At 36.5% G+C, this 26567-nt stretch overlaps 1 protein-coding gene across 2 annotated transcripts; it reads right to left on the bottom strand.

Moving 5' to 3' along the window:
- Positions 1 to 5620: 5620 nt before the first annotated feature.
- On the bottom strand, positions 5621 to 26461 carry PRPSAP1 (phosphoribosyl pyrophosphate synthetase associated protein 1). 2 transcript variants are annotated; one of them, XM_058168501.1, is made up of 11 exons: positions 26328 to 26461; positions 24835 to 24946; positions 21592 to 21644; positions 18505 to 18571; positions 17659 to 17831; positions 16242 to 16357; positions 15149 to 15204; positions 13812 to 13957; positions 12447 to 12517; positions 11324 to 11470; positions 5621 to 9103 (listed from the first exon to the last, which is right to left on the bottom strand). In XM_058168501.1, the coding sequence occupies exons 2-11, from the start codon at positions 24915 to 24917 to the stop codon at positions 8945 to 8947; spliced, it is 1071 nt and encodes a 356-aa protein (XP_058024484.1). In that variant the 5' UTR covers positions 24918 to 24946; positions 26328 to 26461; the 3' UTR covers positions 5621 to 8944. The 2 variants fall into 2 exon arrangements, with proteins under 2 accessions (XP_058024484.1, XP_058024483.1); XM_058168500.1 differs by lacking the exon at positions 26328 to 26461 and having other exon boundaries at positions 24835 to 26286.
- Positions 26462 to 26567: the final 106 nt, after the last annotated feature.

Genomic DNA, 26567 nt, shown 5'->3' with positions numbered 1-26567 from the left:
CTGCAGTTCTAATTATCCTCTGAAGTCTGTGTTTTTCTTGTTGGGTTGCAGAACCGAACCAGACAGTTATAGAGGTGCAAATGACAGACTCAATAATTCCTCTGTAGAACTGGATCAGCAGCTCCTTGGGCAGTTTGAGCTTACTGAGTTGGCGCAGAAAGAACATTCTTTGTTGTCCTTTTTAGTGATTTTTTAGATGTTAGCTGTCCATTTGAGATCTTGCGATATGATAGAACCCAGAAATTTGAAGGTTTCTACTGTTGATACTGTGTTGTCAAGTATTGTGAGAGGTGGAAGTATGGAAGGGTTTTTCCTAAAATCTACCACCATTTCTACGGTTTTGAGTGTGTTCAGTTCCAGATTGTTTTGGTTGCACCACATGGCTAGTCGTTAGACCTCACGTCTATATGCGGATTCGTCATTGTCTCGAATGAGACCAATCACTGTTGTGTCATCTGCGAACTTCAGTAGCTTAACAAATGGATCATTGGAGATGCAGTCATTGGTATACAGAGAGAAGAGAAGTGGGGGGAGCACACAGCCTTGGGGGGCCCCTGTGCTAATTGTACAGGTATTTGATGTGATCTTGCTTAGCTTCACCTGCTGCTTCCTGTTTGTTAGGTTTGTTAAGTGAGGATGGAAGCTGCAAAAACACAAAGCCTCACCCATGTTATGTGTGATGTGTGTAGAAAAGGAGGTCAATCTCTCTGCAGTTGTGGCTGCCATCTTGAATTATTTTTTATTCTGGGCCAGACATTCCTGTTCTCAACATTATAAAATTAAAATTTTTGACTGAAAATAAATATATTGAATAAAGAATGATACTAGTTATATTTCATTAAATGTGAATGGAACATATTCACTTTTAGTCCTGATTTGGGCATATTTACTATTTGGGCATATTTACTACATACCTCTTTAAAGTCAAGGAGTACCAGCAATTATGAAAGGTCAACCACTGGAGGCAGGATGAAAGTAAGAATACCTATTACTGGGTCTCAGAAAGTTTCCTTCAATTTGCTGGTATGAATGCATATCTTCACTTTGAAAATATAGATTAGAACCTTATATCAAATCAACTTTGCCTTTAGTTATTAATATATTTTTAAATTATAGGGTTCAGATAACAGAGTGGCTGTAAAGCATGCTCCTCCCTTTCTTTCCCAAATCTTCAACTATGTCCCTTATTTTACAATGGTTAAACAATGGTTTGTGATTTAATGTGTTTTGTGAATCTAGCTAAATGAAGCTACATGAAGTTTTCCACTGTTCTGTATATGAACCATCATTCTTTTTATTTATTTTGAGAACCAAATGCAGAGGGAAAGATTTTCTTCTATTTTAATCACCTGTCTATACAAGAAAATTTCCAAAACCAACATTCAGCAAACTGCAATGAGAAAAGTTGTCATATAATGAGTAAGAGTCCCATTAGCCTTTGTATCAGCTCACTTACACCAGATCATTGGAGGCCAATCTGAAATTTGTGGCTATTAAAAGCTCACTCTCAGTTTTCATTAAATTCAGTACAAATTCTACAAGTTGGAATTTATTCTGAAAATCAAAATTTAAAAACATTTCCAATTTGCTTTTGAAAATTAATTTATAGCTGCTACTATATTACAAAATCAAGGAGCTATTTTAAACCCTACCCCAGCTAGTCTAATGGTCAGTAAGTTAAAGACATTGCCAAACTGACTGGATGTGTTTGGTTTATTTACCAGCAGGATGATACATTACAGCAGTAGATCTGATCCCTTTACATTCTTAAAAATGATTGAGGACCCCAAAGAGCTTTGATTTACCTCTGTGGGTTACATCTATTTAAAATTTACTTTATTAGAAATTAAATTTTAAAATATTTGACTTCACAGATCCCCTGAAAGCCAGAGGTTCCCAGGGGTCTCCACTTTGAGAACCACTGCTGTAATGTATTAATGTGGACAATAAGCCAACCACATATGGTCAATCAGAGTTAAGTCTGGCCTTTTACTCTGATTTTTAAGAGCAGCCTGCCAAATTTAGCAGGTAAAAATCTATCATTAATCTTTAAAGTATTATTCACCATCACTTGGGGACTCCAATAGATTCATTTTTAGGTAAGTATGCATGGGCTCAAGTTTTTTTTTCCCCTGGGGGAAAAACAGAACATTGCAAGAATTAGGTATGGTATTCACTATATGTTGAATAATAAACACAACATTGAATCGATTTGGAAGAACTTTATTGATCATATAACAGTTCTATAATTGTATACAGTTTGTACCTATGTAAGGTCAGCATCTTGATGCTGGAAAAGAAATATTAGATTTTGTGAAGATTTTCTAACCTATTATTGGATATCTTCGTAATAAGATGTGGAAGAGTGGCAACTTATTTATTTATTTATTTGATTTTTATTTATTTGATTTGAACTGTCTTCTCTACTTTCCTTTGAAGCCAGGCATACTCTCATACCACAGGACAGATACTTTACCACTTGGCAGACATATGCTAGCATCTACTTCTGTTCTAATAACAGTTATTGTTATTATTGTGTCACTGCTCATGCTATTATTCATTAGTTTTAAGTTTTTTCTCTCCTATGTTTGCTGCCTGGAGTCATGATTGCAAGATGGGTGTTTATACATATTGATGTAATACATACATAAATTCATGCTAAATATTTGTTTCTTAATGAGAAGGAAGACCCTGCTAAATTCCGAGAGTATAATGGATGATCAAGAGGATTTCTTTGCCATATTTGCTACTTCTCCTAAATGTTCATCAAAGCAGCAGTGCTCCACTTCTAGCCTGATTGACTGGAAGGGAGATGAAGCCATTTGCCATATGTAGCATGTCAAAGAAACAGGGTATGTATTTAAAAGGACACTGTCCAGCCACTGTGATACTGTTGGAGCGGAGAACCAGCAAGATCAGAATGGAACATATGCTTCTGTGTATATCCAGAAATGGTCAATATAGACATTTGTAAGGCTTTTTTTCTTTCAGAATCAAACTGAAGATTCTATGCCAATGTGATAGTAAGTATCAAAGACCTGTTGGTTTGCACCACACTGAGGGTAGCATTCAATGCATCTGGAGGGCAGCCATTTGGAAAGGAAATCTGCTTTTGAATATCAGAGCAATAGAAAAATAAATTCTCCTAGTTTTCCTTTCATAGGCTTTTCCATTGACATATCCTCTCACCTCCTATTTTTCTGAGCCCCATGCCAGCCAAAGGCAACTGATTTTGACCCTGTATGAACTGGTATTTGGAAATCATGGTTGAACTTCCACTTATGAGGGAATATGGGCAGGACAGAGTTGAAAGCAGTTTGAGACATTAACAATCCAATTCCATGAAATCCTATGCTTAAAACAGCATCTGAACACCAGGATTCCCGTGTGTCCTGCAGATGGCAGTACACCACATCAAATGGAGCACAGAGCCAGACTCAAGTATTGTACTCTTACCTGCCAAAATAAACTCTGAATCTCCTCTTGTTCACACACTTCACTCTTGCCTTGGTAAGGTTGTAAACAGCATCAGTCAATGGGAGGGAAGAGGACCCAAAACCCAAAACCCAGGGCTGCACTGACTTCTTAAAGACCTGGGTACGATCTGTAAAGGATTTCCAAGAGGTACCCCAGCTGAAGGTAAGAATGAATTCTTAAATACATCAGGAACAACCAGTAACTTTTGACGTTATCATTCATAGTAGAATAAACAATTTAAAAGCCTCTTTTAAGTCTTCCCAGCTCCAATGTTCTCTGGAGTTGTACCAAAGGACATATCTGGGGTAGATTCTGAAGCCCCTTCTCTGGCTGACTGGAAGTTGCAAATTACTATTGGTATGTTAAAGTTAAGCAGCTGATAGGTTGCCTCTCCCATTAAAAACCTGAGGTAAGATTTGGAGAAGGTCTTTTGGACAATAATCCCTATTGCTCACAAAATCTTGCTATCAGGCATGTGGGAAAAGATTTTTCTCCTGCATTGCTCATGGAAATTGCTTTGTTCCATTCCGTTCCATATTCTTAGTAAACCTGTAAAAATGCATCTTTTTGCCAGGCCTTTACTGGTCCTTTTAATATTCATGTTTTAAATGTTTTTATCTTTTTTACTTTGAATTTCCCAGTCACTGTTTTAAACTGCCAGTTGTCCTGAGTGAGCTTTTGGTAAGGTGGCAGATAAATCAATTAATCAATTTGACCATTTAAAGAAGGGGATCTCATTTAATATCAGGTTCAACATTATGTAACTGCGCTAGCTCAAACACTGGAAAGGGTAGAATATTCAAGACATTTGCATAACCATTTAAATGGAGATTCTAAGGACAGGAAACTGTGTGGGCTATAATGATTTGGCTCCTCCCTTCAACGTACACAAGTGTACTCAAAAAGTCATAAAAATACTACATGGTGCTGTGCTTCCCTACTTGCATGTTATTTCATTCCAAAACTGAAAAGATAAAGTGCTTCTGTATATATTTATTAGAAGATAATAAAAAGATTTGAAGTGCCTAGCAGCAAGCATGTAAAATTAAGAACAAGCTGCATATAATTGATATATACTGGATTCATAAAAATTCCTATCAGATCCCTAATAACTGAACACGTGGACATAGCAGTAGCTTTTTATACTACCTACTGCATCATCAGCAGGCTTCAAAAATATGAAGTCACTTCACAGTGATTAAGCAGTGAAAAATTATTCTGAATACATCATCTCCCTTTCATTTATGAAACTACTTTTAGAACTATCATGGTGCACCCAAAGAGGACTAAAAGAATATTTCTTCAAACTTCAGATTTAGGCTAGTTCAATTGCATCTACTTCTGTAAAGACAGTGGGCACTTACTAGATTGAAAATGATTTCAGCTTTCATTTTAGAGCACTTCTACAAGCATAATAATCAAGAGTATTACTCTTTTTGTTGTTTTGGAAAGTTACCAATTACAGTCATGTTAATGTTAGTTAAAATATAATGGCCGATCTTCAAAATGATTAATATTTAATTTTTCAGAAGCTCTATGGTTTTGCTCTCTCTTATTTCACATTGTGTTGTCCATAACCAATTTTCCCATGAGTCAGAATATTTCAGAAACCAAAATCACAACTTATGTCCCACAACCTCAATTTATGGGAGTTTAATTAACTATTAATTTAATTTAAGCTGCTCCCCCTCCCTATATACCTATATGAAGTGCATAACAAAAACGAGATAGAAGTATGGAGAGGAAATATTTGTACTACTAAAAACCTAGTAGGGAATTTGAATAAAGATATTTAAATATCTGATTAAAAAGCCAAGGAGCACTTGCCTTATAAAACTGTCATAATTAGACCACTAGCTAGATTACAAGACAAACTCTATCACATGCCTTGCCATTGCAGCTCTGGTATGCATTTAAAATAGGATCTTGCACTCAGTTTTGAGGATAATAAAATGTTAGGAAGGATATACCAGGAAAGATAAAATCATTATCAGAAGATTGGGTTGCTGTAAGAGATTGAGGTGTCCAATACTATGGGAGAATTATAACATCTCAAATCAAGCTTCTTAAAAATCCATGAACTAACAAAAGAATTGGTTCAAAAGATAGCTTAATAAGAGGCAGAATCTTCCCATGAATTCAGGGTGGTATAACAGGACAGCCATTCCTTTTTCATCTTTATTTAAAACCACCAATAAAAAATTCCCACCAGTTTAAAAGCAAATAGATTTCTGTGCTTAATGAGGACATATTTATACTATCTCACAAAAGATAAATGCCATTCTTGACTTATTTATGCTACTTTAATCCTAATCAGTCATCATTTCTTGCTCTGGAATCCATGACCTGAACTTCATGACCCTGACAATTTGCTTAAAGCAGATCAAAATCCCAAATATTGTTTTAATGCTGCAGTATTTGCATAGATCTACATTTTTACTGGACTATATATGGATGGATTTGATTGTTGTACAACAGGTAATAAGCATGCAGCATAAATCTCCATTTGCTGGAGTTTAGAAATCACATTTTTGGATTTCACCTACAGATCAGTCAATGCAGTTTACCCTTAAAAAGTAAAGACTTAAAATCAAAAGTGTTTGAATTTTGAACCTAAGACCAATCCATGAAAATCATAGCAATGGATTAAACATGGCTTTTCTAAATCAGTCATCATTTATGATTTCTGAAACTATCCCAAAATATTGCTTTTTAGTTCAGAATACTCTGATTTGTTAACCAGACTGAAATAAGAACAAGATGTTCCCATGTGGAGGTTTACATATCTCTGCACTCATGAGAGATATGTAAAAAGGTAGCTAAGTTGTAAACTGGTATATATAAACAAAGGGATTGGTTTGCTGAACAGCCAAAACTGGACTTCCAGTCTTCTTTGTCCCTGAATATGAATTAGAAGTTACTTAAATATGCTTTGATGGGTGGAAAAATGTAAGGGAAATTAAGGATAGGTCCCTTTTCTCAATAGTAGACGAAGAAAGAATGCTACATAATGTTGCCTATATTTTTGATAAGTCATGCAGCGATACCTTCTGAGAGAACATGAGTTGTTTTTGGTTAATCTGTCTAGAAGACAATGTCAAATCTCTTCTGGCAATCACTGACGTGAATTAGAATCACCATCCCACAGTTAAGGCACTTAATTAGTTGTGCCAACATATATTGCTTCACCATTGCTATGACTGTGCTTTTGATATAATTAAATGCTCTTAAGATTCATATTTACCCATGTTTTGGGACTAGGTTGGCTATAAAGTAGTATCTTTTTGTTTCTCTTCCTTTAAAGAATATGAGAACAATACACAATAAAGCAATGAACAATATTTCCATGATCATGAAGTCTCGGACAATAATATATAAGATGCTATAATACCATTAAGTGATTAACACTGTTAATAAGAAAATTACAATAATGGGATAATTAATAATGATATTAATGAGATAACAAAAAGTTGTTTTATACCTTGCCTGGTATTAAATACTTCTAAAAATCCTGTGAAAAGAGAACACTTGACTTCAATATGGTCAAACTGAGAAATGTTTTATCTAAAGGGTTGAAGTATAAAGAGCTGTTTGAGCAAATGGGCTATGAGCAAAATGATGGTTGCATGTGTACTTTTTAGAGGTTTGAGGTAATAACAATATTAATGAGAAAAGATACAAAAATGCATCAATAATTTCTTGAAAACAAGTCTTCCCACTATTTTAATCATTACACTCAAGATCCAGATACCCTATTTTAGGCATTCTTGTAATGATCAAAGCTGCCAAAAGGAAAATTTGCTAAACCGAAAAGACAGATAATAGCAAATTTAAAAAGACAAAGAACTGTTCAAGTTGAAGAGGCCAAAATGAATCGGAATGGTTAGAAGAGCAGCAAGATAAGGAATACTAGGAAATGCAAAATAATGGGGGGGGGGGGACAACAGTTCCAGTACAATGTCTCCAATTTAAGTGTGAAAGGGTACAGAGTACTGGAGCAGATATAGGAATCAATAAATCCCAAAAGAAACAAAACAAACCAATCCAAAAAACTATAGATTAAGGAAGCTGAGTAAAATTTGGTCTGGTTTAGGCTTATCTGCATTGTGGGCAGCATTTTTCTCAAATCAACCTCTTGCCTTCCTATCTCTTGCACCTATTCTATTGCAACAGCAAATTTGGGTTGTTGGCCTATGCAGGTAAGTATGATTTAGACTTTTTCAAACAAAATACAAGTTGAAATAAAATAGCATTAAGAATGGCTGGTTTCATGAACTTTTCTGAAGGAAGTTAATGCTCTTATATTTTAGAAAATTCAAGATCTGTTCTGTAGAAAAGGGAAAACATGCTTCCCTTTTGCTACCATATATGTAATTCAGTCTTAATTCAAATAACTTGCAATAGATATGACATTAAGATCTAATTTTCTATTCTGAAGCTCTGAAGCTATGCAGGAATTAATCAAGCAAATTCCAAGAGACCTCTGGAGTAGAGGAAATTCAAGAGATGAAATTTTGGCGTCCTAGAAACACATACCAGAGGGGGGAAAGGAAACTGTGTGGAAGTAGATAGCTTCATTTCCAAGCCAGAAGCTAATGTTTAATAAAATGCTCAAGAATCACTGCACTGGAAAAGAGGCTCAATCATCTCAGCAAAGGCCTTAGTGTTAAAATACTGTAGTGTGTGATTGCTAACTTAGTGCTCTACAAATCAGAGTTCATTTCACTAGGTTAACCATTCTATATCAGTGAATAAAGATGTGTATGGCACAAGATAGGGTTGCACTGAGTTCTCCATATCTTCTAACTAAAATATCCCATCTTGTGCCATGCACAAACAGAGTACAAATTCCATTGAACTATATATTTTAGCACACACTACAGTAACCATTATATTATAGAATTGCTATGCTTCTCTTTCAAGCAGCTAGTCAGGATTGCAACATATTCTCTGTAACAAAAAAGAGGTAGCACATTCAACTTTTTACCTCAACTTTGGATCCAGATAGCATCATACTATATTATTGTTGATGGAACTGAATCACTGGAAACCATTTCACAAGAGAAAAACTTGCTGCTACCACAATGTTAAAAATTGTTCCAAAGATGGCAAGGAAAATATATTTTTGTGTGATGTGAGGATATGTAGAGGACATGTACATGGACATGAGGACATGTAGAGCAAATCTCAGTGCACCTTTAAAGTCATTTCCCAATTGCCTCTCATGATACACAAGCTATAACAAGAGCAAAAAGCCACAACTTGCATCATTCAAATAGTTTAACAATATATTCCAATGCCTATCTGCACCCTGATCTAGTCTCTATGCAGGATTTGTGAACCTCAGCTCAAAATACTCAGCCCTGTTATATTTTTAAAAACACACTTATCAATTTTATGGCACTCTTGCTCTTATACATATTGTTCTCTTTGAGGAAACTGATGGCAGAATGAGGAAAAAATAAATTTAATCATCCATGGTAATATTGCGGAAGAGGTAAGCCATAGACTCCCCATTGTGGATGCGACGGATAGCTTCAGAAAGGATCAAGCTGATATCCACAGTCTTTATCTTGGGACACTGCAGTTTTTGTATTTCATGAGGAACTGTATTGGTGACCACAACCTATCAAAATATAATAAAAGAAAACAGCATCAGAAAACATGGTTGGAATATCTATTTAGAATCCATCCATGAAAAATATTATCTAAGAAAAAATCAAGCTAGCAGCTCTTTGGAATTATCATTGGGAAACAGATTATTTATGTATGTAAGATTTCATCAGATAGGAAGGAATTATAGCTAGATTTGAGATTAAAGTATTTGCGATGTCCCTTGGCACGGTTTGATATGCAGTTAACAGCATTACTGTAAGACATAGAAAATTAAAAATGAATTTGTTTTGGATATAATAAGGGAAAGAAAATCTATCAGTTGCATCCCCAGTTGTCACTGATGCAAACAGAAGTAAAGGGTAAAATACAGGTAATCCTTGACTTATAACAGTTCACTTAGTGACTGATCAAAGTTCAACATCACTAAAAAAAATGAATTATGACCATTTTCACACTTATGACCATTGCAGCATTCTTGTGGTCATGTGATTTACATTTGGATGCTTGCCAACAGACTCATATTTATGACGGTTGTAGTGTCTCGAGGTCATGTGATCACCTTTTGCAACCTTCCAACAAGCAAAGTCAATTCACTTAACAACTGTGTTACTAATTTAACAGCTGCAGTGATTCACTTAACAAATGTGGCAAGGGAAAGTCATAAAATGGGGCAAAACTCACTTAACAACAGAAATTTTGGGCTCAATTGTGATCGTAAATTGAGGACTACCTGTACAGAGATTACAACTCAAGAATTTGGTAAAAAAAAGGCTCTGACAATCACAGCTGAGCTGCCTGCCTTTTTTTTTACTTTTAAAAGCATTTTTTATAATCTATTCAGCCTAATAGGTTGTAAAAAAATTGCTTTTAAAAGTAAAAAAAAGATTGCGCGCCACAGCTGATTACCCCCCCTGCGCACTGTTCTTCTTACCCCATGCATCCTTTTGGCGTACACTGCGTGCACGTGCAACTCGCATTTGGTGCGTGGTGCGCACTGAGCATGTGCAGTGCGCATGCACAGCCAGCAAACTGGTAGTAAACCGGTTCAGATTTCATCACTGATGTTTATATATGACACGGTTTATGAAATGACTTTAAAAAAACCCTTCAGTATGTACTTCCTTGAAAAGGGAACAAATTTCTCTGACCCAAGAGTGATAATTATATGGCGCTCTTTATGTTCACAGGGCTAACATTCTATGTCAACTCTATAAATGTCTACAACATCTGACACGTAGCTTTGTGTGTAGGTAATCTTAAAATTGGTAGACACAATGCACCACTATACACCCTTTGTACTGCTCTGTTATATTTCCTGCTTGAAGAAATGTATCTGACTGCTGCCACTGACAACTGCTTCCTCTCCCCCCACACCATTAATTGAGAAAAACAACTGGGAGGCACAACTTTTCTTTAGGTGAGGAAAATTATACACAGATCAGAAAAGACAGATTATTTGGGCAGGAAGGCATCAAAACAGAGCCCTTTGTTTCCATAGTCTGGAAACATTCAGCACTGAATTATGGCTACATGGAGAATAAACTGTGCTGAAAAGGAGAAAAGCAGAGACCTTAAGGCACAAAAAAGACACATCTTTTTTAAAAAAATAAATTTTAGGAGGTATCCTGTCTGAACATTTTGTTTTCAACTATTACTTTTTCTGAAATGACAGACTAATGACACTTAGTTTCCCATTTCAATTTATCATTTTAATCCAAGAAAGCTTGCTCTCTGCTACAGGTTATTTACTATAAAAAGGGCAGAATGAGGTGAATGCAAGTAGAAACTGCTAGAATTTCTCTTCGGGCTCTGTATACACACAGTGTCCTCTACGCATTTATATGTGCCAATTGCTAATAACTATGGGATATTTCAAAACCAGAATTCTTTAGATAAGAGGCTCAAAACAAAGCTGCAAACAACTCTCTAGAACTGCCAGCAAAGTAAAGTAGCTAGGCATACATACACCTACAGGCAGAGACAATTAGAAACAATTGAACTGAACTTGAAGTAGTTGGATGAAAAGGCTTTATCTCTTTCAAATGCTTTGCATGGACTTACTGTGTGTTATATATACATATATTCATTCACATACTCAATTAGATCCCCCCCAATAAAAAATATGTTCTTTTATTTTAGAGAAGGTTTTTTGGTTCTAGTTCTGCTTTTTGTTCTTTGTTTTGGAAAAAAAGACATTCAAATTATTAATCCATTGCATACAGAAACTTGCCTCATCAATTGAGGACTCTTCAATTAGACGTGGGGCATCAGCAGACAAGAGACCATGAGTGGCCATGATAAAGATCTTGTAAGCGCCACGCTCTTTCAGGATTTCTGCAGCTGCCACAAAACTTTCAACATCATCAATTATGTCATCCTGAGAAGAAAAGCATATCCCAATTAAATTCTGGAAAAAAGGATAAAAGGAGCTGTGCTCTTGCCTCAAATGCTTTAGCACTTATGTGAATTCAAAAAGATCTGAAGAATCAAAAGTATTTGCCTAATGTTAATCCATCCATTTTTTTCATCCACAAACATTTTAACAAGTATTTTCTATCAGCACAATACAGATTGCATCTTAAGATGTAATAACTTTTCCCCAACATTTTTTGAAAGTCTGTTTAAAAAAAATAGATAATCTTCAAAAATTTAAATTTAATTTCGACTGGATTGTTAGTTTTCTCTCTCTCAAGGTTAGATTTACAAAATAGCTGCCCTGATTTAGAAATACACTATGTTCTAGAATATGTTCTAGAATATAGTGGAATATCTTTAATATCTTCGGAAAAGGTCACCATGTTTCACGGTACCTTCGTATTGTGAGGAATTTTTACACAGGTTCTGTCAACTGACATACCCAGTGTCAGGAAGCCAGATTTAGCTACAATACCACTGAATTTAGTAACATAATGAAACAATGTACTAAGTTTGTATAATTAAAAAAGATATTAAAAGCTATCCTGCTGAAACTTGTTACAGTAATATATAATATTATATAATCTTAGTAAGACATAAGGTCAAATCTGTCAGTCATTCCCTCAGAATAGGAAAACTGTATACTGGTGACCCTTCAGAATTGTGTTTTGTTTGCACATTTATCAAAGCATACAGATTTCAGGAACCAATACTATGTCCTATTACAAACAAGATCGTGTGGATGATGTAGAACATCTGTCTTTAATTAAGCACAGCAAAAGTGGAAAGGGATATTGCGTGACTGCTTAAAAGTATCAGCATAATCAATATTGGCTTTGAGCCCAGAACTAAAATCCAAGCTATATTCAGATATAAATAATTAAGCAAGTTCAAACTGAAGATGTTCATATTCGCTCTCTGGTCTTTTCATTCCTTACCACAATTATGGCAATTCTACCTCCAACATCTCCAACTACTGTTATGGGTGGTTTCTCTTTGGCCATCATCACTATAGGAGGGAAATAAACCCAGAACCATAGATTTATTGTACAGTAGGTATACATGTTCTTGCTTTGTAAATTAATGCATAGCATAGTGTTTTACTGTAGTGTTCATTCTGCATCACTAAAGAGATATCTTTAATTATTTCCTTATTGGTTACAATTGGATTATGACCAATAAGGAAATAATTAAAGATATCTATTTAACTGGATTGTAACCAATACAGAACCAATTACTGTAATTGTGAACTACTACACATACATATGTAGATAATATATTACAAGCTCCCTACATGAGATAAATGTCTTTCCATTTCAACCCCAAATGCCCTGAGCATTAATGTGCCTGCCTGACATTTTAAAAAATTACAACCAAAGGCTGAAATGAAACAGTTGGAATTAACCAGACTTGGGATCATTGCTAAATTTTTAAAAAATCAGACAAAATAATCCAGATATATAGTAAAGTAGCTGATATTGTACCATTCCAAATGTGATTTCATTCAACATTATTATTACTGTAGGAGACAGTTGTGCAGGCAGATTAATTCTGTGTCAGTGGATAGTTGGAAGTGAGTTCCACCATGCCCATTTGTGGTGATAACCTTCAATAAACATTTTAATTATAAATAAATCCAAATGTAAACTAGCTTCCACAAAATTAGCATTTCTGTTCCAATAAATGAACGGCTACCTACTACTTAAAAACAATAATTTGCTAAACTGAAATTTACTAATCTTTTACGGCAAATGCTGCTTCATTCATAATCTTCCAACACCAATAGAAGCAAATAATTTGCTATTAAATTTCAGCTGATTATAGTGCAATCCAAATCATAATTCTAGCAATTGTAATTATACACATTTCTTTACCTACTACAATATGTACTGTAAAAAATGGGATACTACTTAAAAGTGCAAACCTACCCAACGTTTAGAAATATTACGATATGTTTTACTTTTACATGCTCACTGATTTTATAAAGGATTCCACTGTAGACATTTTTCCAGGCATAAACCAAAAAGAAGCAATAAATGTTATTAGAATCCTACTTCTCAATATGTTATTTCTACACTTAGATAAGTTTAATCATATAAGCCTCCACTTTCAACATGAAGAAATGCAGTGTAAATACAGATAAATTCTATACTTGACAACTTGATGGTTTAGCCAAATATAACAGATTTCAGATTGTCCCCTGATGTATAATTCTAAAGAGAAAAATATAATTTGACAATGTGAGTGGACAAGTTTAGTTTGACAAGCTACTGTGTACAAATATAGAAAATGTAACAACATACAGGGTAGCTCCAGGCCAGTGCACAAGGTAGTATTTTTTACTGTTGGAGGAGAGTGCCGTCCATCATCCATGTCTTGCTCTGTGCACTGAGCCTCTCCATGGATAACTGCCAGGCCTAACCGCAGTCGCTCAGCATAAGACTGGGCCCTGCGTAAGTAGGAACCAAGTATTAGTCAAGGCAAGATTTTTTCTCTGAGAAACTCTAAAGATATATTCACTTACCCCATCCACAACAAGGTGAAGCCTCAGAAAGGAGTCATGCATGCTTTTTCATCAATTATTGATGAAAAGGAAAATTATGCTTCCTTTCAGCAAAATAGTGCAGATCCTTTTGGCCTTTTGATTCCCCCCCCCCCCACAAAGCATTTTTATGCTTAGAAAGCATAAAAATGCTTTCTAAGCACTTCCAAAGTCACAATCACCCACCAAAGCTGTTTTAAGCATTCATGGATGCACAAAAAAGCTCTGTGTTTTCATTTGTGAAAAATGTCTTATTGGGCTTCCAGGGGAAAAAACCCTATTATTTATCCTACTGACCTATGCATAAAAGATAACCTAAGCTTTTAAATTGGTGACCTTAATTAAAAATTTCTACTCTAAAATGGTTCAGTGCATATATCCATTTAATTCCACTTATTAGAGATCCATTTTGAGGGACATTATTTGAAGAAAGATGCCCTAAAAGTTGGAAGTCACCAATAGTTATTGGCATACAAGATCCAATTTCTATGGTTGTGCATAAACCCAGATCTAAAGAGAAATATATAATTTGACAATGTGAGTAGGTAAGCACATGGTGATTCTCAGGAATTCTGTATTAGCATTTTTTCCAGAGATTGTACAAAATGTTCTGAACCACATTTGGTCACTGAATTTTGACCTCTATACAATCCTACTAGGTGGAATTTTGCAGATAGGAATTTTGTAATATAGTCTTCGCTTAACAATCTGTCACATAGCAACCATTTGAACTTACGACAGATCCCCACAACCCAGTTCTGGAGTTCCAATGGCCACACATGTCCCATGTGATTGCATTTGGGGTGCTTGGCAGCAGACTCACATTTATGACTGTTTGCAGGGTCCCACAATCACATGACCACAATTTTTGCTGGTTTCTGGCGTTTACTTCCAGTTTCAGCAAAAAATGTTTATTGGATAATATGAATTCATTTATCAACCAATGCATTTGATTAACAACTGCTGCAAAACAGGTCGTAAAATGGGGCATGGCTACATGATGACCTGCTTAATTACCATCATGACTTGCAATCATAATTCTGGGCTCAATTACACTCATAAGTCAAGAACTATCGGTATTCATATCTAAATAAATACCTCTTAGCAGCATCAGGACTCTTTGCTACTATAACTGCATTCCTATAATCAGGAATCTGAAAAGAGAAAGGTTTTGATTTTAAATCAGTTTGGTTCTGAAAGTAATTGTTTTTACAAGTAATTATTTGTTATTATGTGACTGGGGAAAAAATCATTTAAGGACTACCATACTTGGTAACTTTTAAATAAGTGCCAAATCCATTACTATAAAATAATTACACTTCCTTTTTATTTAATTGTGCAAGGGATTACCCATTATAGTATGAGAACATGAGGCTAGGTTGTGTGAGAATGTGAGGCCAGGACGAAAATGCCATTATGTTAAGATAAAACAGGCATGTACACAAAGAGGACAGGAACCAGGAAACTTGTCAAAAAGATCTCTTCATGAGGGAGTTAAGAACGAACCAAATTATTAAGGATCAGAGAAGAAATGATACTGCTCAGTCTATACATACATACATAATCAGCAGACAGACAAGGGGGATTGGGGGTTTAACCTACAGATTCCTCCATCCTACTGAGGGTTACCATACTTCGTTTTAAATCAACAAAGCAAGAGCTTTGTGGAATAAAAGGGATTCTGAAGCATGCCCACTCTTTGAATCATCTTGAACTCAGACATGGGAGTTTCAGTCTATCTAGCTAGTGGCTGGCAGCCTAGTTGAGAAGGATGTTGGCAATGGGGATGAATGTGTGTGATAGAGCAACTGCAGGTTTAATCATTAGGTCTCAATTTATTCCACCAGAACTTGACATGCCTCGGTGTTTGGTTTAAAATGATTTCTGTGTGTTCCTAATTATTTCCTGGCTGTTCAATGGAGTTGTGTGTCTCATATGCTCTAGTCACAACTATCTGGAAAACCCAGGTAGAAAACACGGGTAGTTGCAAAATCTGCATGTCTTGATAGGCTGCATGTGTGAATGACCATAACCTAAATTTGGGAGCAGGTGTAACAATACTCAGCACTCCAATAATGTTTTTTCATTATCTGTATTGCCTGAGTTAGGTATGAGATAATATAGATATGAAAACACCATCTTCTAATAGTATAAAAGTTATGACTATTAAGAGATCAAAATCACTTTATACCTCTTCCTGTATATACTGAAGCAAGAAAGGTGATGCTCTCAAGTTATCAACAGGAAAGCTAAAAAAACCCTGTATTTCTTTTTGATGAAGGTCCATAGTGATGATGTGGCTTAAACCTAAAAACCAAACAAATATAAACCATTATATATACAACTTCCAACAATATACAGAGGGATAGCTAATTATTTAAGCTGGAATTAACAGCTTGCTATCAGGATGGACTTAAATCACAAGGCAGGAAATTTCATTATAATGTTTAAAATCACATTTAGTTATTGAAGAAAGATTCTGTAATTATAATGTGCATTCCTGATGTCTGTTATAACCTAAATACATATTCTTCAGTGTTTCGGGAAAGATTCATACTCTAAGAAGCAAACAAAGGATATTTAATCAAAACCTTTTCAGATTAAAAGAAAGTGGTATAATGATCTTAGCACCAAAGAAGCTGATTAACATTGGTGAAGTCATTAAGAAACAGACTAGCTCCAGTTCAATTATTTGTGGTTACAGGTAGTCCTCAACTTATAATCACAACTGAGCCCAAAGTTTATGTTGCTAAGTGAAACATTTGTTAAGTGAACTTTGCTCCATTTTATGACTTTTCCAAGATGTTAAGTGAATCATTGAAGTGTTAAGTTAGTAACAAGGTTGTTGAACAAATTTAGATTCTCTTTTGACTTTTCTTATCAGAAGGTTACAAAAGATGATCACATAACCCTGGGATACTGCAACCATCATAACGAGTCAGCTGTCAAGTGTCTAATTTTGATCATGTGACCGTGGAATGCACAATGGTTGTGTGAAAAACGGTCATAAGTCACTTTTTTCAGTGATTTATAACTGAAGTAACTTTGTAACTTGAAAAGGTCACTGAATGAGCTGTTGTAAGTCGAGGACTACCTCTATTTGGAGAATATTTTTCTTATGATATACTAACCTGTAGCCTTTTGCATTATTGATAAAAAAAGGAACAGCTGAATTATTTGCATTTTGTGTCCCTTTCTTTCTTACACACAAATAGAGGAAATAACACAGCAGGGCATAAACAAGGAAGGAAAAATCACAGATATTTTTAACACAAAAATTCGTCATACGCTAAGCACATATGCACATGCACACACACATTAGGGGTAAAGCATAGAATCTTGGAATCTGTGATAGAAACTTCTAATCCTCATTTACTAGTGAGTTCATTACTATGGAGTCTCTTTCAAATATCAGTATGAGTGATTCTAAACATGTTTCCTTTTTAATAATTGTTCTGATAGCTTTTCTGTAGAAAGCTATTCTTATAGTAGAAGGCAAAACTCTACAAAATCAGTTATTCTTGTCGCCATCTTTGGGGACAGATCAAACATCGCTTAGATGGACTGCGAGAACTAAAACCAATGTTGCCTCTAATCAGCCCGTTTACCTGCTTTAGCCAACATGGAAGCCAGGAGTTTACAGACTATTGAGCCTCTCTTCCTCATTTTGCTTTGTTTGCTATAAGGGAAGTAGGGAATTACACCTGTGATGGTTTTGGCACAGGATGTTTTCAGTGCATAAGCCATGATCAACAGTTCCATTACGGCAGTGTTCACATCTCTGAAAAGGTAGAAAATACAAATCAGTTATCTCTGTGTCCATAATCCTACAATATCGGATATTTTGTCAAGACAAATCAATTGTAGGCTATGCTTTACACTACATCATAGTTTGCTGAATAGTCCATACATAAAATTAAGGCACAGATTACAAATCACAATAGCTGGGAAAAATAGTTTGTAAATCATTAACAAACTTTTGCAATGCATATCCAGGCAAGATTTAAGACCACGTTCTAGGACATAACATTTTGTATACAATTTAATTAAACTATACACTTAACTTGTACATAGTACATTTGAACTAAGAAGACATCCCAGAACAAAAGTAGACCAGTTAGTACTAATAGGCACCAATTTGTTCCTGAACTTTTCCTCTCTGTTCCTCAACCAACTGGTTTTAATTTCTTTTAAAGTTACTTGTGTTTTTTAAAAGTGACACTGACATCTCTCAAGGCCAGACTAAACTGTCTTAGCCCACAATGATGATGAATTTAATTAGCACAATTAATAACATTTCAGTAATCATTAGCAGCAATGATAAACTGTAGTGGGGTTGGGAGAAAAGTATTTGCTAGAAAATTTCATACAGAACCAGTACACTCAACAAGACAGTTCAGTTATCCAAGAAAATGCATTTTAACTTTCACTATTCAAGGACAATGTGCTCTCACCTGGGAATTGTTTGAATAATGAATACATCCTGTCCTCGGACTGACTCTTTTATTTCAACTCTTGTTTCTGCAGAGAAACACAGATAGTTAAACAAACTTTGCAAGATTGTCTAATGATATCCTTAAACTATTAAGAGAAGCACTGGTTGGATGGAATTAAAAAAGAATCCATTACAAATCTATCCTACTCTAATGAAAATAAAACATATCCTACAGAAATGAATGGCGTTTGAATCTTAAAATAAATCTGTTATTATATATTAAATTTAAGGACAAAAGTTTTTACACCACAAATATTTGCTGATGTGAATAAATCCTGTTCTCTTTGCCAAGCCATTTCTGTCTGTCTGTCCTTAACTCTAGTTACTCTCCACCTCTTTCTAGCTGTTTGGAAAGTTGTACTATAGATTCCTCTTCTGAAAACTAACAGTGTACAATTAATGGGTTGAACTAAAATTAGGGAAAGCCAGATTCAAGTCCACTCTTAGCAATGGATGAGTCTCTGACTACATCAAATGGCTGTTGCAGAGAAAAGGAATGGAAGGATAGAATGCCTAGTATATCATTTTGAGCTCCTGGAGGTTCTAATGCACAGTTAAATAATCGTAATAAATAAATCCTCATTTAAAGGGCTTTTGAACAGAAGATTTATCACATTCATAATTCTTCTGACAAGACTTCCCATTATGGCAGGGAGAGAAATATATAATTTATCAAGCAGCTTCTCAAAGCAAACCTGCACACATTAGTTAGACTACATATATGTCATTGCCTCCAGATGCAGTGATGAAAAGTTTTCATTGTTTTTTTAATCCCTATATAGATCTTTCCCCAATTTATCAACTTTTATAAGCAATAGTAACATCATCATATAGTTGTCATGCTTCTGCAGTTGAGCACAAGGCCAAGAAAACATGCAGCTGTAAAGATGGGTGCTGGGTGCACATTCCAAATCACACTTTGCCCTTCAAATCCAGAGCTCTGCACAGCCCCAATGGCAAGAATTTCCATTCAAAAATTCTGATGCAGCTAGCCCGAATCCGAAATATTGATAGTAGATACAGGAAGACCTTGCTCTGTTTAGCAATTGTTGAAAGTTACGTCTTTGCTGAAAAAAAATTATTACGGCTGTTCCTCACATTTATGACCTTTTCAGTGTCCCTGCGGTCACATGATCACTATTTGCCTGCTACACAGCTAACTTCCAATATGCAGAAGCTGGCAATAAAATCGCAACTCACAATCACTTGATGTCTCGCTTAATGACTGAGGGTTATTGGCTTAACAACCACAGTAAAAGCGAGCCTCTACGTTCATTATCATCAAATGATGTTTCATTTAACAATCATGCTGCTCAATGATAGAGTTGCCAGTCCCAATTGTGGTTGTTAAGTGAGGACTACCTGTATAGCAACTCAGATGTAGGAAAAATCACGTTCCAGTCCAGGACTGTAGAGACCGATTCCTATCTGCACTCAGTTATGAAATCCATTAACCTTCAGGTCTACTTATCTCACAAGATTGTTGCATGGATAAAAAGAACACAATTGAATCCTTAGAAAAACACATGCTAAATTTTGTAAGAATAAACACAGCCTAAGCAGTTCACCACACAGAAATGAATCTAGTTCAATAGTTACCGAGTCATAGACAGAAATATAGAAATGTTTAAAAATGTTGTGGAAGCAACAAGATAATAAAAAATGAACTACAGGTAGTCCTTTGACTTACAACAGTTCATTTAGTGACTGTTCAAAGTTACAACAGTACTGAAAAAAGTGACTTATGATCATTTTTCACACTTATGACTATTGCAGCACCCCCATGATCATGTGATCAAAATTCAGATGCTTGGCAACTAGTTTATATACCTTTTGTAACCTTCTCACAAGCAAAGTCAATAGGGAAGCCGGATTCACTTAACAACCAGGTTACTAACCTAACAGTGATTCACTTAAAAAAATGTGTCAAGAAAAGTTATAAAACGGGACACATAACAAATGTTTAACTTAGCAACATAAATTTTGGGCCCAATTGTGGTTGTAAGTCAAGGAGTACCTGAATCACATTGGCCATTTTAAAATCAGAAAAGAATAAATAGGATCGCGAACAGAAACTATCTTTGGATTTCAAACTTGTTTATTGTTTTTTGTATGTTTTGCCTATACCGATTGTATCTATGGGTCTTTGGCCCCCCCAGATCTGGGGATATTCCATCTCTGATCTTGGATGGAATAGCACATCCCACTTTAAGGATGGCCTGCAGTCTGGGAGCCTTCTTGGATTTGCAGTTCTTGCTGGAAGAGCAGGTTCCAGCTGCGGCCAGGAATGAATGTCAATTCTATCTGGTACACACATCGTGCCATTTTCCTAGAGTGGAGCTCCTGTCACTCATGACCTAGTAGCTTGACTAGGCCATTGTGCTGAACATGGGGCTGGCCTTGAATTGTACCTGGAAAGTTCAACTGGTCCAGAATGTGGCAGTATCAGCAGTGAGGGGAATGCCTCTGTAAGTCAACATAACACTTCTGCTTTATGGGCTGCCTCGATTTCTGGTTTGCTTCCAGGCATGATTCAAGGTGCTGGTTGTTACCTATAAAGCCCTACATGGCACAGGACATGATTACTTGAGGAATTGCCTGTTTCTGATAACATCTGCCATTTGATTCAATCCTATGGGATAGGCATACTCCAGGTTTGTCTGGTTCAACGTCATCTGTTGGGACCCTAGAAGCATGCCTTTTCTATAGCAGTGCTTGTCCTCAGGAACTAGATTTCCCCTGAGATTTGAATGGCACCCATTCTGCCGTTATTCAGAAGAGCCATGAAGACCTTGCTTTTCACACAGGCCTTTGGCAAGGCAGTGTGAGCTTCATCATGCTTGCCATCTTTAACTTTTAACCTTTATTGTTTTAATGTATTATTATTATTCATGTAGACTAGATTGGTCTGGTCAAGTAGTTTTTCTTTTTGTGAGTTTCTACATGTAACAAAGAATGATCAGCTTGCATATGCTATGGCATTTTAGATTGTTTATCCGATTGTATCTAAGCTTGTATCTCACATATTTTTATTCTGCTGACATACCTCCATTGGTTTCTTGGTACACCACAGATTTTCCAAGTTCAGCACCAAGACGCCTAAAAGAGAAGTATTTTCAAGATTTAGATTCTGCACAATAGCTTTAATATGAAACTGTTCTTGTGCAATTATTAGAACAGTAAAAGTCACCTATCTATAAAAATTAAACTTTAATTATACTCTATGAAAAGGGACGCGGTGGCTCAGGGGCTAGGATGTTGAGCTTGTTGATTGAAAGGTCGGCAGCTCAGCGGTTCAAATCCCTAGTACTGCCGTGTAACGGGGTGAGCTCCCGTTACTTGTCCCAGCTTCTGACAACCTAGCAGTTTTGAAAGCACGTAAAAATGCAAGTAGAAAAAATAGGGACCACCTTTGGTGGGAAGGTAACAGCGTTCCATGCGCCTTTGGTGTTGAGTCATGCTGGCCACATGACCATGGAGACGTCTTCGGACAGCGCTGGCTCTTCGGCTTTGAAATGGAGCTGAACACCGCCCCCTAGAGTCGGCAACGACTAGCACGTATGTGCGAGGGGAACCTTTACCTTTACCTTATACTCTATGAACATTAGAAGTGCAAAGCTGAATCAAATTAAGGCATCTCTTTTCCAGCATACTGTTCCAACAATAGCAACCAGATCCTTAAGGGAGCCCATAAACACAACCTTGCCATGCAGAATTTGTGTTTCTAGACAACTGGTATTGGGGCTGATATTATCTCTAATACTTGAGATAACATAGAACCATAATTATTCCTAGCCAGTGATCTGGTTTGCTGCTGTGTAAAGCAATTACATTCCCTTTGCTGCCTAGTCCAACATTAACTTCATATTTACAGTAAGTTAAATTTAGTTATTTAAAATAAACACAAATCATAATAAATCTCAAATCATAATAAAGCTGTACAGAGTAAAACATGAATATCATTTTCAATGGTCATCTTGCAATCTTCCTTAATGACTTTTAAAATTTGGCTTCTGGATGTTGTTTGAACCCTGTATGGATAAAACAAACTACAGTTGTCTAAAAATAAAAAAAGAAGAGCAACTATGTAATTATGAGTTACCTAAAGAAACTGATTTTGTACCAGAGTCCTATTTTAACACTGCATTCATTTCTAATTATATTATATCTGTAAGTTAAAACCTCCAAAGGCCAACACGTATTATTTTGGAAGGAGTTAAGAAAATGTGATTGATTTACAACACTCTGCACTTGCAAATATGGTGTTCCTAAATGAAATTCTGAGCAAGCCCTATAATTTTCAGTGCCTTGTTCAGTGTTCCCTTCCTTATTCTTACTATTACTATTACTAATACTGAAATGTTAATTTTATTCTGATAGAATAGAATTTTTTATTGGCCAAGTGTGATTGGACACACAAGGAATTTGTCTTGGTGCATATGCTCTCAGTATACATAAAAGAAAAGATGTTATCATATTGAGAATATTTCAAGGGTTAACAATATTACATCAAAATGAACGGATCTTCAGTTTCAGTTATACATATAAAGAGATTTTGGGATGAGGTAGGTCTGATATTTTTCATGAAATGAATACTTTTTCAAGGGAATGCTAATACAGCTTTTTATGAAGTTGCCTATTCAGCTGTTCAGGAAACTGACTGAAGATCAGCTAATGCTAGCAAGTTTGACTAGTTGATGGCAGCAATATTGCCTCCTCTGACAATCTTACTAGTCAAACGAGCTGCTAATTTATGAAGCTAAACTAACCCAAACCTACTCAATATGGTAGATTTTGTGTAAATATATATTTGGAAGGAGAGCATTGAGTTCCTTAAAATATTAAAAGGGTTACCTTTATAGAATTCAGATCATCTCAAATGAGACAATGAAGAGTTATCAGAACAAATGAGGTGGTACAACAATAACTGACATATTAACCTCCCTCTCTAAAAGGAAGAAATTAAAGAAGTAAGCTCCACTGAATGAAATTGACAACCAGGTCATAAAAAACAGCTATAGGAGATAGTCCAGAACTGTAGATATAAAGAAAAACTGAACAGAAAAATTCAGAATGAGTAAAGGCTAGTAAAGGTTTTCCAGCATTATTACCTATTAGATATCTACTCAATGCTGTTTTAACAAATTTTGATAGACTATGAGAGAAAAAAACATTGAAACAATATTTGAAATCAATCCCTGTATCTATTTATTTGCAATCTCAAAAAGCAATAATAATACACATGCAATATTTTAAACTTGCATGTAAGAAAATAAGGCTCCAAATATATGGCACAAGTGTGAATACAGAATGTAAATGTCAATATTAAAAAATAACAAGTTGTATATCATAGGCTTTTCTCATGCAATTTTATGTTCCAAAGTTGCACCAGAAAACATGCTCTCAACAGAAGGCAGTTCAAGTAGGCTGAAACCAACAATATCTATACCCCAGCTTCTCATCTATGCAATATGGAAAGTCGACAAGATTATTCCATTAATAGCTTTCAAATTAACCATCATGTTTTACTGTTTAATCAGTAAAAACTGGGGCCTATAGAATCTTATCAGTAAGTCCCCAGTGGTAAAACATAGGTACTCAACTTTGACTCTGAAAACATTCTTGAGAGCAGAGCAAAATTTTTGCTTCTAATCTTGTAAAACTTCAGAGATACACTAAAAAGAAATGCCATCTCTTCTAGCTCCATAGCATCTTCAAATTAATATCACTATTAGGAAATACAGATTTTGGTTGGCGCCACTGAACTATTAGGTGGGCTGTGCAGGGGCCGAAAAATTATCAACAGTACAACCTAAATGTAAAAAATTATACAAAAGAAAAAGGCAATTAAACAATATATTTAAATCCCCCCCCCAAGAATATAAAGTACTATATTAACATATAGACATAAAGGGTTTTGTTTCTCAGTTGTATGAATGGAACTAATACATGCACATATATATGTTACAACTGGTATTTTAAATATTTTAGATTGGACTTTAATAGACAGTAAGCACTCATGAATGCTTACTGTCTATTAAAGTCCAATCTAAAATATTTAAAATACCAGCTGTAATTTAATAATTCTTACAAGACTTTGCTTCTTTAAATAAGATTTAGTTCTGAGTAATACACATTCTTGAATTATACTGAAAAAAGTGGTAAACCTACTTTCCTTGGCAATTACTATAACAGAACTGACATTGTCTTATAGTAAGTAATTGCCGAGGACTAAAAGTAATTAAGAAGAATGAGAGAAAAACAATGCTAAAAACTGTAATACACTCACTCAGTGATCCTCTTGGCCAGTTCTGTGCAGGCTGCTGAGGAATTTGCTGAGAAGACCCGGTAGCCACTTCTGGCTGCATTCATTGCCAAAGAATCATGCAACCCCCTTCGAACTCGAGAGTGAGAAAACACAGATTTATAAGGTAACAGCAGTTTCCTTGGCATCCTCCTCTTTAGTTCTCCAAATACTAGTTATCACCCACACTGCACTGAGATGGTGATGAATTCCAATTAGGAAAGTCTTGCCCGTTTTCCAATTATTAGGGTAATCAGAAAAAGTTACATTCAAAGCAGCAGCAGCAGCACCACTTAAAACATTAGGTGAGGGAAAAGCCCTTCAGTAAGACATAAAACTATGGAGTCAAGGCTGGGCGTTTGCCTCCAGGAGTCAGAAAGTCCTCAAAAGAAACCGTCACACCGATTATCAACGACTGGGAAATATCACAGGCCAAAGAAGTTGGTCAGAGAGAAAAAGAGATGTTTACGTTTATTGAAAGAAAGAAAGGGGGAAAAAAGATAGTCTAGAGGACTGTCCTCAATACGATTAGGCAGCGAAGGCAACAAGCAATGAAGCAATGCAATATGGTTACAGACCAAACAGGGAAGACGGACACAGGAGGAGAGTCAATTTCTCTAGACAACAGGGATAGTTCCAGAGAGGGGAGAGAGGGGTCTCCCCGTCTGGCAGTCCCAAAGAAAGTTAGTTTACAGGTAAGCAGCCAGGACTGGATAGGATCTTCCCGGTAGAGACTCGGTGGGGCAAACAGGGAAGGGAGGAGCACCCACAATCCAGGAGAGACGGGGAAATTGGAAAAACCGGGGCTGGAGAAGAAGCGAAAGGCGAGCTACCTTCCTGGGACTTGTGGGGGGGGGGGGCTGAGGAGTTGAACCTCTGCAGCTGTTTCAGAGGACCCAGAGACGCGATTCTGACTGAGGCGAAAGGAAAAGAGAGCCTTTTTCCCCACTGGGAAAATAGAGGGAGGCAGACGTGGGGGGGGGAGGGGGGTGCATAGGCAGAAGAACGGGATTAAAAAAAAAAAGGACCGAAGCCGAGACAGGTTTCGGAGGGAAGTCGTAGGGAGAAGGCGCGGACACACACGCGGAAAGAGCAAGGAGAGAGCAATAGGATGAGGCAGGACGGAGGATTCGAGCAGAAGCTTCCGGAGAAGCATAGGCAGCTCCCGGGCAAAAGTCACTGAGGCGGCCGTGTGAACTTCGAGGCTCCCTCCTTCCCTCCCAGCGGTTCTCTTGGCCCCCACTCGCTCTCAGCCTCAAACTCGGCGAGGCTCAAATCCGCCAGCACGCTCAGGAGAACACAGAGACGCCGCGCTAGAGCGCCCCCTCCCGCTCTCAGCGGCCATTTTGTCTCAGCGCTTCGCTGCTCTCGCCTGTAAGACGCAGACATATTGAGTGAGGGCAGAGGGGAAACGGTCCGTCGCTAACCTACCTACCGCTTTTCTCCTTTAGCCCACGGGCAGACTTCGGTTGACTCACCTCTTAAAAATTAAAACGCCGGCCCACTCAGTCTACGGTTTCATGCACCTTTTTTAAACCGTGGATTCTTTTCCATCAATAAAGATGGTTACCTGTCTTGGCGGGCCAAGTAACCGTTAACAGGGGAAATCTCCTTGGAGAGGAACTTAATGGTCGTTGCAACGGAAGTGGGCGGAGTTACAATTCGTGCTTGAGGTGCATAGGGAAAAGCGCTTGGTTATTGCAACTTGAACTTAGAGG

Source organism: Ahaetulla prasina, chromosome 2, assembly GCF_028640845.1.
Source record: "Ahaetulla prasina isolate Xishuangbanna chromosome 2, ASM2864084v1, whole genome shotgun sequence".
Lineage (NCBI taxonomy): Eukaryota > Metazoa > Chordata > Lepidosauria > Squamata > Colubridae > Ahaetulla > Ahaetulla prasina.
This window is presented reverse-complemented; position numbering and strand designations above follow the sequence as displayed.

Bases quoted from the DNA above. Each gene is read 5' to 3' on its own strand.
- PRPSAP1 (XM_058168500.1), bottom strand. From the start codon at position 24,998: ATGCCAAGGAAACTGCTGTTACCTTATAAATCTGTGTTTTCTCACTCT. The intron at 16,358-17,658 runs GTAAACGGGCTG...TTTGGTTTTTAG, and splicing joins TTCCATGTTGGCTAAAGCAG to GTTTAAGCCACATCATCACT. The intron at 15,205-16,241 runs GTATAAAGTGAT...TTCTCTTTTCAG, and splicing joins TTCAGTATATACAGGAAGAG to ATTCCTGATTATAGGAATGC.